The sequence below is a fragment of the Rutidosis leptorrhynchoides genome, chromosome 4, assembly GCF_046630445.1.
Source record: "Rutidosis leptorrhynchoides isolate AG116_Rl617_1_P2 chromosome 4, CSIRO_AGI_Rlap_v1, whole genome shotgun sequence".
Classification (NCBI taxonomy): Eukaryota; Viridiplantae; Streptophyta; class Magnoliopsida; order Asterales; family Asteraceae; genus Rutidosis; species Rutidosis leptorrhynchoides.
Genome location: NC_092336.1, coordinates 633,567,914 through 633,579,096, shown reverse-complemented (window position 1 = coordinate 633,579,096; position 11,183 = coordinate 633,567,914). Strand labels below are relative to the sequence as shown.

The following is an 11,183-nucleotide window of genomic DNA, read 5'->3' as shown; positions in this document are numbered from 1 at the left end:
TCTTTTGGTAGGAGCTGAGTTGAACCTTGCCAACAAATTAACTGCAAAAGAAATGTCAGATCTTGTACAATTTGTAAGATACATAAGAGCTCCAATTGCACTAAGATATGGTACTTCTGGTCCTAGGATATCTTCATGATCTTCACAGGGAAGAAATGGATCAGTGTCAACATTAAGTGATCTAACAACCATAGGAGTACTTAATGGTTTTGCCTTGTCCATATTAAAACGTTTTAAAATCTTTTCAGTATATGTTGTTTGATGTACAAGTAAACCATTAGGCATATGTTCAATTTGTAAACCAAGGCAATACTTGGTTTTTCCGAGATCTTTCATTTCAAATTCTTTCTTTAGAAGTTGAATGACTTCATGGATCTCTTTTTTTTGTACCTATGATATTAAGACCATTGACATAAATAACTACGATATATATATCTGGTCATTGTTTTCATAATTAAAACACATGTGCAAATAAGTTTATATGTATACACTTTTCTTATCAAGTAATCACTTAATCTGTTATACTATTGTATCAACCCATATAAAAATCTTTGTGATTCAATGGAATACATTTCTTTAGGTTTTGCGTTAGATGTTTCTGATACCTTAAACCCTTCAGGTATATTCATATATATCACTATCAAGTGATCCATATAGATAAGTAGTAACAACATCCATGAGATGCATTTAAGTAACTACCAGGTTGATTAAGTATCTAATAAGTAATTGTATCCATTACATAAGGATAAGTTTTTCTCATAATTCATTTCTGGTCTTTGTGGGAAACCTTGAGTTACAAGTCTAGTTTTGCCTTGTATCTTCATTTGCACATTTCTTTTTCGGATAAAAATTCATTTATATCCCATACGTTTCACATCTTTAAAAGTGATAACGATTGATCCGAAAACTTTTCTTTTATTGAGTGATTCTAATTCAGCTCGTATTGCTCCAGTCTGTTGAGCTCAATCATGTCTATTTTGATATTCAATGACAGATTTTGGTTCCAGATCATCATCTTTATTCATGATGTCATTGTAACATTATATGAAAATATCTCATCAAGATTTTTCATTTCATTTCAGTTTCATAATATTGCATAATTTATTGCAATTTATGTATTTACATTTATAAATATCCTCTGCAGAAGGAGTATTGATTTGTGGTTCTTGTTGAACACTTTCTTTTACCTCATTATCAGCTGATTTTCTTTTTCGAGGATTTTTATCTTTGGAACCAATTGGTCTCCCACGTTTCTGCCGTAGCAAAGACTCATGAGTGACATTATTGCCAGCTTTTGTAATTTCAATTCTAGCTGAAGCATTTACTGCTGGTATATATGATTTAGTCACTTATTTTTTGTATCTTTAAATGCATAAAGTAATTAATTTGCAAGTTCTTGCATATGCATTATATTTGAACTTTCTTTTCGCATTCTTTTGTGCGATGATCAATATTCCTTAATTGATGTTCACACCATGAAACATCATTTTATTTATATTTCATTTCTCCCCCTAATATAGGGAACAATGTTTCATTAAAATGACAATCGACAAAACTTGCTGTAAAAACATCACCCGTCATGGGTTCAATATATCTTATGATTGAAGATGTTTCATATCTAACATATATTTCAATCCTTCTTTGAGGAACCATTTGTTGTGATAGTTCAATTAAAAATACACTGCACAACCAAATGTTCTAAGATGGAAAATATTCGGTCTCCACCAAAATTAAGTTGGTAATGGAGAATATTTATAACTTGCACTTGATTTAATGCGAATTAATGTCACATCATGTAAATTTACATGTCCCCATATAAATATTGAGAGTTTTGTACTCATTTCTAATTGTCTAGTTATTAACATCTCATTTCTATTGATTCAGCTAAACCAATTTTGTGTATGCACATGAGCAACTGGATGTTCAACAACAATCCTTGTAGACATATAATAATCATTAAAAGCTTGAGATGTTAACTCACAAGCATTATCAAGTCTCATCCTTTTAATGGTGTAATCAGAATAATGTGTTCTTAATTTAATAATTTGTGCAAGAAACTTTGCAAATGCCATATTATGGCTTGATAACACACAAACATGAGACCATGCGTTAGATGCGTCTATTAGAAAAATGGTCCACATGATGGATGAATTGGTCCATATATATACCCTTGAATTCTTTCAAGAAACATTGGTAATTATTTCTCAATGTGCTTTTCATTAATCGCCATATGTGATTTTCATTAATCACCATATGTGTTTTTCGTTAATCACTATACGTGCTTTTCATTAATCACTATATGTGCTTTTCATTAATCACCATATGTGATTTTCATTAATCACCATATGTGCTTTTCATCATATATCATTTTCACCATATGCGCTTTTAATCATATGTGCTGCGCTTTTCGTCATATGCACTTTTCATTATATGCGCTTTTAATCCTATGCGCTTTTCGGTGCTACATAGATATTTCTCATTTTCGATTATCATTGACTGATAATCATATCCATTATGATATATATCAGAGAAACTTAACAAATTTCTCTTTGATTTGGGAGAAAACAAGACATTGTTTACCAAAAAATTCGTACCATTTGGTAATATGAAATTTTGCCTTTTTCGTTTCTTATATCAAGTTTGCAAGAGCTGATATAGTATTTATAATTCCTTCATTTGATTTAAATCAATGAAATATTTCTTAGATTTGATCATAGTGTGTATGTTACTACTATCTGCAATACATAGGTCTTTACCATTTAATTGATGTTGTATTTCTGCAGGATTCATACTAAAACTTCAAATAAGATATGCAAATAATGAGTTATATTTCAGCAAGATAATCAAATTATATTACCTGCAAACAAGTTATAATCTGAAGTACATAAAAGATAACACTTAATAAAACATATGCGTTATGGTCTAAAACCATTTATTTATGAGTGATACATAAAAAAACTAGGCATCTTAGAAAATTCAAACCATTCAAGTCTCAAGGTAGCTCAGGGTTAATTTAATCAAGATTTGTCAACAGATTCACTCTCATTTTCTTTTCTTTTGGGACTTATTTGTAGAGCTAAACAAGATGTTCATGTATTCAAGAAATACTAGACTGATGATCCACGTTACCAGATCATTAATAAGAATCTCCGGAAATTCTTATAAGAGCGTCTACTAATATCTTTAATTTTATTCTTTCATGGATCACTGTTATTATTTTTTATTTTTTATTTTTTTTTTTTTATTTTATTTTTTGATAATTAATATCGTATCTATCTTTGAGTATTTTCCATAATACACTTGGATTTTCGATCATATAATATGTAGATTCTAAGGACTCGTCAATATGTTTGCTAAGAAAAATACTTACTATTGCTTTCTCTTGTTCGGAATAATTGTTATTTTCATTCAGGGTTTCTAAAATACAGTTTGATTCGAGATGTTTTTCTACATTCATAACCCATGTTAAGTAGTTGTTCCCACTTGTTCTAAATGAGCAAATTTAAGCCTTTTCAAATTCGACATTTTCTATTATCATAAAGATGAATAACATAAATCATAATTATAATCAACTTCTATTCATAGACAAATAATAAAATGAAATTAGAATCATTTTAAATTCATAAGCAGCAAACAATAGAATAATGGTATGATTACAAATAATAAAACCACAAGGGCAGGATAGAATATAGGTTCACCCGGTGGTATATTAGCAACAATGATGATAGTTAATATGACCAATACAATAGGAAAAATCATCCTTGTGTGAATCATTTTTACAAAAACTTTTTGAGAGTAGTAATCTGAAAAATGAAGATTGATTTGTGAAAATGTGAAAACGGAGATGTTTATTTTATATTTGAAAAATATAGTTGTTGTAACGTCGTCAGTTGACGTTAACAACCGTTATGTATATATGACCGTTGTAACGTCGTTAGTTGACGTTAACGAATAAAGTCACTATATCAAAACGCGTATGAGTAATATAAAGGACAAGATTTTTTTTCTTATTTTAACTTTTAAAATTTACTTTTAATAAAAATACAAACTACTTTTTCTTATTTTAACTTTTAAGATTTACTTTTAATAAAAATACAAACTACTTTTTCTTATTTTAACTTTTAAGATTTACTTTTAATAAAAATACAAACTACTTTTCTTATTTTAACTTTTAAGATTTACTTTTAATAAAAATACAAACTACTTTTCTTATTTTAACTTTTAAGATTTACTTTTAATAAAAATACAAACTACTTTTTCTTATTTTAACTTTTAAGATTTACTTTTAATAAAAATACAAACTACTTTTTTTTTATTTTAACTTTTAAGATTTACTTTTAATAAAAATACAAACTATTTTTTCTTATTTTAACTTTTAAGATTTACTTTTAAGAATAAACATTAGTATGCATGAAATAAATAATGATTAATTGCATAAGTAATCATAAATGTTAGATAACATATAAAGACCCCATCGTATTCGTATTGATCGGAATTAATCTCGACCCATGGTACCGTGTTGTCAAATGACGTGTTGCGTACATAAAGTACCGTGTTGTCAAATGACGTGTTGCGTACAATCATGAGGTCTTATTAACATAAATATAAATGTTAGTGAAGTTAATAAGAGTCAGATTACAGAAAATATAATTCAGGCGGTATAACCGACCATATATAACTTAAATAACATAAATATAAATGTTAGTGAAGTTAATGAAAGTTAGATTACAGAAATATAATTCAGGCGGTATGACCGACCATATATAACTTAAATAACATAAATATAAATGTTAGTGAAGTTAATAAAAGTTAGATTACAGAAATATAATTCAGGCGGTATAACCGACCATATATAACTTAAATAACATAAATATAAATGTTAGTGAAGTTAATAAAAGTTAGATAATTTCTTACCTTGATTAGTGACGTGTGCTTGCTTAGATAAACCTTGATTATACGGAGCACTTCGTGCTGATAACGTGTTATAATTCAGTAGGCTTATAACTACCTTTAGTGGCCTAGTTCTTGACTGTAGACTACTAATAAGTATATAGAGAGAATATGAGAGAATATATTTAGTGCGTGTTTTATAAACTCATAACACACATATTTATACTCAAAAAATCTACTATACAATATCTATAATAATAATAAAATTAACATCCAATTTAACTTTTATAACAAAAATATCGTTAATTTTTTAAGAAAGTTCTAACATACAAATAACGATACTCATTTTTTTATTCCGATTTAATTAAACAATTATTTAAGCATCAAAATATAAACAAAGCTTAGCTAAAATAGAAAATTGAGTAATAAGATTACAAATTTGCCCTCGTATTAACGTACTAACATACTTACGCTACACGGATAATTGAAGATATTAATACCGAAAATATCTCCATCTTCTCAACTCTCAATTCCTGTAAAAAAAAAAAAAAAAAAAAAAAAAATCCCCCAAATCAGCTGATCATCTTCCGAACCCTAATTCAACACATCTCCCTTTAATCATCAAATCCGTTTACACCCATCTCAATTATCAAATTTTCTCGTAACCCTAATTCTTTTCTGAAATCATCTCATAAAAAAAAACCTAATTCATCGTCAATTTGGGGATTTAGGAAAAAAGATTAAATCATCTAATTTCATCATTCCAGATAACCGATTATAATAATCAATCCAAACTTGAAACGTTTACTACTACATCGTGTTTAAGCAGATTACTTTTTAAAAATCGTCATCAAATCTTATTGCACATATAATCTCAATCTTGAGCAGTTGAAGAAAAAATGGCTGGTGGTGGGATTAAGAAGGATGATTCAATAGCAATTAACAGCACTAATGTTTTTGCTGCACTCGGAAGCTTAAAAAAGAAGAAGAAATCGGATAAAGATTCGAAAAAGGGGAGTGTTTCAAAGACTAAAAAGGAGAGTAAGAAGGAGCCGGAGCCGGTGTTTTGGGCTCCGGCGCCGTTAACGGTTAAGTCATGGGCGGATGTTGATGATGAAGATGATGATGACTATTATGCTACCACAGCTCCGCCTCCGGTTTGGGGTGGTGGTGCCGGAATGCACCAGGAGAAAGTTACTCCAGTTGAGGTGAGTTATTATGAAATTAATGTTTTAATTTATTCAATTTTTGATATTGCATTTGAATATACAAATTATACATTCATTTTTTTGAATTGTGATATGCTTTGATTGGTTGTGACTTTGTGAGAAATGTGGAAAATATTAGATAGTATCGAAAATGTTACGTCTTGAGATTGTAATGTAGAATATATATAAGTTATTTTAGTTTTAACCCTATGATACTTTACATTTTTTGTAGGCATACATGATTATTTGATTCCTAACTTATTGGATGTTATAAGTTTAAAGAGGCTATTCTAAAAAAAAAAAAAACTGATGATACATGAAATTAAAATAAGATGATGATATTGATGAGTGACGAGTGTAAGCGGTTCGATATGCTGTGGGTGGGTTTCGTTATGTTGCGCCTGAAAAGGTGTTATAATTTCTTTGTTTTTCATATCAAGAGATAATGTGAAAACGTGTTTGCTGTTTATTAATCATAATTATGTTTGCTTACGCGTGAGGCGTATTTTAGTGTTCTGATGATTGCGGTGCATGGTATTTCACTTTGCCTTTTAAGTTATTACGACCTTTTTTGTACTATTTGCAATTTTGCATAGGTTGTCTAGATTCTAAATTCTCCGTATATATTAGGGGATGTTTGCTGTGTAGTGTAGTGTTATAATGAGCTAAGTGTTTTTTAATAGTATTTGTTTTCATTTGTTAGCTTCGCTGTCTGTTTCGTTACCATACTATGCATATGTACTCACTTAGTCACTTGTTAGTGATAGATTTATGATTGTGTACAGTATGATCTTTAGCTTTAGGTTGTAGTGTTTGGGTTTTTCTAATTCATCTAGCTAAAAGAAGTAATAAAATTATTATAGATTTTTTTTTTTTTGGCGATTTACTAAAAGAAGTATTAAATTTATCATTGTCAAGTAATTAAACATGACCCATTGGGGATAACACGATTCAACTCGACCTGTTTAGGTAAATGAGTTGAACTTTTTATATTTAATTAAATCAAATACATATTTATTTATGGTCATCAACTCCTCTGATTATAACAATAACCTGTTTGAGGTACCTTTACAGAAATTTAAAAGAACAAAACACTTTCTATGTTTCTCTGCTTATTAAAATAATTTACATCCACCTTGAGAAGTGGTATTTTTCTCACATCATAAGTTTAAAAATATACTACTACGTTCATAGTAAACCTTTAGTTCAATGCCTTTTCACTCATCTTTACGAAAGTAGTTGTTGGTCCTCAAACTTCATTACTTTAATCAGTTTTTTGTTTCCGTTTTTTCTTTTTCCGTTTGTTGGAGAATGGTACCGAATTTGTTACCCAGCTTACCAGTTGATACCTGAATTTATTAATTGAATTTTCAAATACAGTGGGCCATAAATTTGATTCATATTTTTAATATTGTTTCTGTTATTTGTGAATTTCATACTATTGCACATTTATCTGTTACGGAGTATGATATAATGCTTTAGTTGGATGATTAGTTACTATAATTGATACACGAAGACTTTATTTTGAATTATGAAATTAAATTTCGAACCTTTTTTACTTTGGAAATGGGATGGTTTCAATTTCAACAAGAATTTCTTCTTATGTGTGTGTATCCTAATCGGGAGAAACAGACCCTAGTTATATATTATTAAAAGTAATGGTTTTGATGATGTATAATATTTCCGCTCTTTATCTCCTTTCATGTTTAAAGATACTTATGGTTTGTAGAATTTCATGTATCAGATCATAGTGACTTATCAGTATGAGTATTTTGTAGCTATACGGGTGCATGGATGTGTGTTTTTAAAGTGATACATATGACTTGAAGAATTAGTATCAGATATCTAGTTGGTTGAAGCTAGACATAGTTAGGTATAACCGGATAGCTGACGTTTATAATAAAAAATCACTTTTTGTCCATACTCTTCATTTAATGATTTAGATCTGATCATTCTCATCTCAACTTAATGAAAATATTGATATTATCACGTAATCAAATTGAATTAAGTAGTATAAACCCTTGCATACCTTTCAGGTTGCATGAGTGTATGCACATACAATAATTAATCATGCAACATGCTGTTTCTTCGGATATGATTGTTGACTAGATACTTTATGTTCAAGATCTTTTTTATACTTGGGTGTTGTTTGTTTTTTAGTCTGCAGATCTTATTATGTCTTATGTCTGCGTGCTCATAGACGTTTTTACTGCAAGCTAGCTGTTTGTTTTTCTAAAGAAATAAGATAGAATGTCTTATTTTGTAAAATATGCTTCTAACTCTTGCAGACAGATTCAAGTTATTTTGCAGACATTAAAACATTAAAACAGACAGTCTTTCACTATTTACCTTCAAGCCATATCTTTTTTGCATGGTCTGCAAATTTACCTTTAAGCCATATATTTTTACATGGTCTGCAAATCTTTGCAAATCTTCAGACAAAAACATCTTAAAATACAAACAACACCTTATACTAATCAATTTCATCTTTTGTATATATGGTCTTACCATACCCTTAAGCAGTTCCTTGTGTTTTTCATCTCGTATCTTTTGATTCATGAGTTCAGACTTGTAATAATTATGGTTAAGACTTAAAAGCTGTTGCTAATAATCTTTTGTTGATATTCTTACGCAGGAGAGCGGAAGTGAAGATGAAGGTCTTGATGAAATTTATGATGAGAATGATGAGGAGAATGATCATGATCATGAACCTGAACCTGAATTGGTCGCTGAAAAAGAACAGTCTGTTCAGAAGCCTACTGCTGAAATCGAGGTGGTCGTGCCCAAGGACAATGACAAACAGCTCTCCAAAAAGGAATTGAAGAAGAAAGAACTTGCCGAACTTGATGCAGTGCTTGCAGAACTTGGTCTTGCTGAAAACGGTGGCCAACAGGATAAACATGGTAATCTGCTAAAAAAGATTCTTGTTAAATTCCAGCTGTTTATGTTACTGTCATGTCTACATACCTTTTTTTTGTTACATAATTTGAAAACTGGTGGGCTGTAATACCAACTTTGGAGTGTCGATATGAAAATTGAGAGGTGGGAACATGGGCGGGTTGGGTAAGGGTTAGGTAAACTAACAATCTATTTTCATAAAGAAGTATTTCAGAAGTATTAAGCATTTTGAAAGCACTTTACACTCGTTTGACTCGGTCAAACAGCTTGACTCCTTATCCATTTATAGCTTACTAATTTTGAATCATTGAAGATTAAACAGAACTGGAATCTACCCATTTTTAGGCAAGAATCTTGAATATTCTGGCTCTATGCTCCGTTAATGTATAATTGATTACTTAAGCTTACAATTTTCATACAGTTGGGGCACAAGAGAAGTCCGACAGTCGAAACGGAGAGTTGGAAAAGAAAGACAAAAGTGTGCCAGCTGGCGAGAGCAAGAATGCTAAAAAGAAGAAGAAGAAGGACAAGTCTTCCAAGGATACCAAAGAACAACAGGTTTTAAACGTTCCCGAAACCGAGAATTCAGCATCAGAAGCTGCTACTGGATCCGAAAATGCTGGAGGTTCATCTGGAATTGATATGAAAGAGAAGTTAAAGAAGGTGACTGGTGCTAAAAAGAAAAAATCTAACAAGGAAATGGATGCTGCCGCCAGAGCTGCCGCTAGTGAGGCGGCGGCAAGGAGTGCAAGGCTTGCAGCTGCCAAGAAGAAGGAGAAGAGCCACTACAACCAGCAGCCTGTGCGTTAAGGTGTTTTTTTATTTTATTTATTTTCATAATAAACTTCAGTATCTTGGTTTCATTTTGAGATGACCTTTTTTTTTTTTTTTTTTACATGGAAATATTTTCAGTTTTACTTTGAAAAGTAAGTACTAGAAAGTTAAGATTTTTACCGTACTTTATTATTAGTAGTTTTTGGTGTAGAGAGTAGAAACACCCGTGGATGTTTTACTATATCTTGAATTTTGGTTTATGAATGGAACTTTTTATCTTTTTAGGTTTGTTAACTTCTGGTGCCCTCGAAATTCTTGGTTTGAGAATATTTAAAGAAGGTTGCACGAACGCAGCTTCTGTAACAAGAAGAAAGAGTAGTTAATGGTGGTGGTGGTGGTGTGTGTGTTGCCACTTGTTGGTGATATGAACCCAAAAAAAAAAAAAAACCCTTAAGTGCGAATAAATTCCATCGAATTTATATTATTTTAGTATGTTCTTTCTTCTCCAAGAAAAGCAAGAATTCACAGTTTTAAGTTTTATGTTTGTGTTTTAAAAGAACATGTCAAAACTCAAAATGGGGAAATTTTATGCAAAAGTCAGACGTTCCTATGAAAATTTCCGTCCCCTGCAAATAAACAAAACCCGATTGATTGTAATAATGATTTTGAGAAATAGTGATAACTAGTTAGGGTATCAGTACTTTGCTGCAAAGTTGTCGAGATTATGATAGCGAATTGTTTTATTAGACCATTTCCAATAGTGCATGTGTTGTGCGCTTTTTAGTCAAAAAGTAAAAATTGCATGTGATATGACATTGACATATTTTAATGGTTGTGTCAGTTTTTTGTGTCAAATATTGGATAGAATTATGTAGTAAAATCTGATTGCAAATTTGGTGGTAAAAAATAAATTCATGATAACAAATATATATTAGTTAAATATGGAAAATCACTGATTTGGTGGAAGTCCAACAAACGAGTTTTTGTTTTTGCATCACAAGTCCAACTGACGCCTCTGACTGGCGCTCCGTTAAGTTCGTTACTTTCCGTCAGTTGTTGTCCAGCTCATCTGACGGAGCCATCTGACGCACTGTTAGAATCGGTCTTACACAAATATTGTATTGAGATTCGGTCGGTTTAATGTGTGACGCCCCGTACTAAATCAACATGTACGGACCATCAACAACAGGATCATTACAAGGTCAAACACTATATGCGTTTTCAAAACAAGTTTGCATTCATGATAAAAGGTGACGTCATAACCAACGTCAAATGTTTTACATCAAAAGTATGTCTCAATGAACAGAAGCAATTAGAAATAGTACGTGACCCTCAGGTCGTTACAAATCATAGTTCAAAAGTATTAAAGTTATGAATGCAAGATAAACAGTTCATGCGGTGATGACTCTAGAG

The 11,183-nt window shown here is 30.7% G+C and overlaps 1 protein-coding gene across 2 annotated transcripts; it reads left to right on the top strand.

Moving 5' to 3' along the window:
• The first annotated feature begins 5,416 nt into the window (after positions 1–5,416).
• LOC139904254 (uncharacterized) lies at positions 5,417–10,202 on the top strand. Of its 2 annotated transcripts, XM_071886200.1 has the most exons (4): positions 5,417–6,098; positions 8,734–9,001; positions 9,418–9,807; positions 10,056–10,202. In XM_071886200.1, exons 1-3 carry the CDS (start codon positions 5,790–5,792, stop codon positions 9,804–9,806), a joined length of 966 nt encoding a protein of 321 aa, XP_071742301.1. In that variant the 5' UTR covers positions 5,417–5,789; the 3' UTR covers position 9,807; positions 10,056–10,202. The 2 variants fall into 2 exon arrangements, with proteins under 2 accessions (XP_071742301.1, XP_071742300.1); XM_071886199.1 differs by lacking the exon at positions 10,056–10,202 and having other exon boundaries at positions 9,418–10,049.
• The last annotated feature ends 981 nt before the right edge of the window (positions 10,203–11,183 follow it).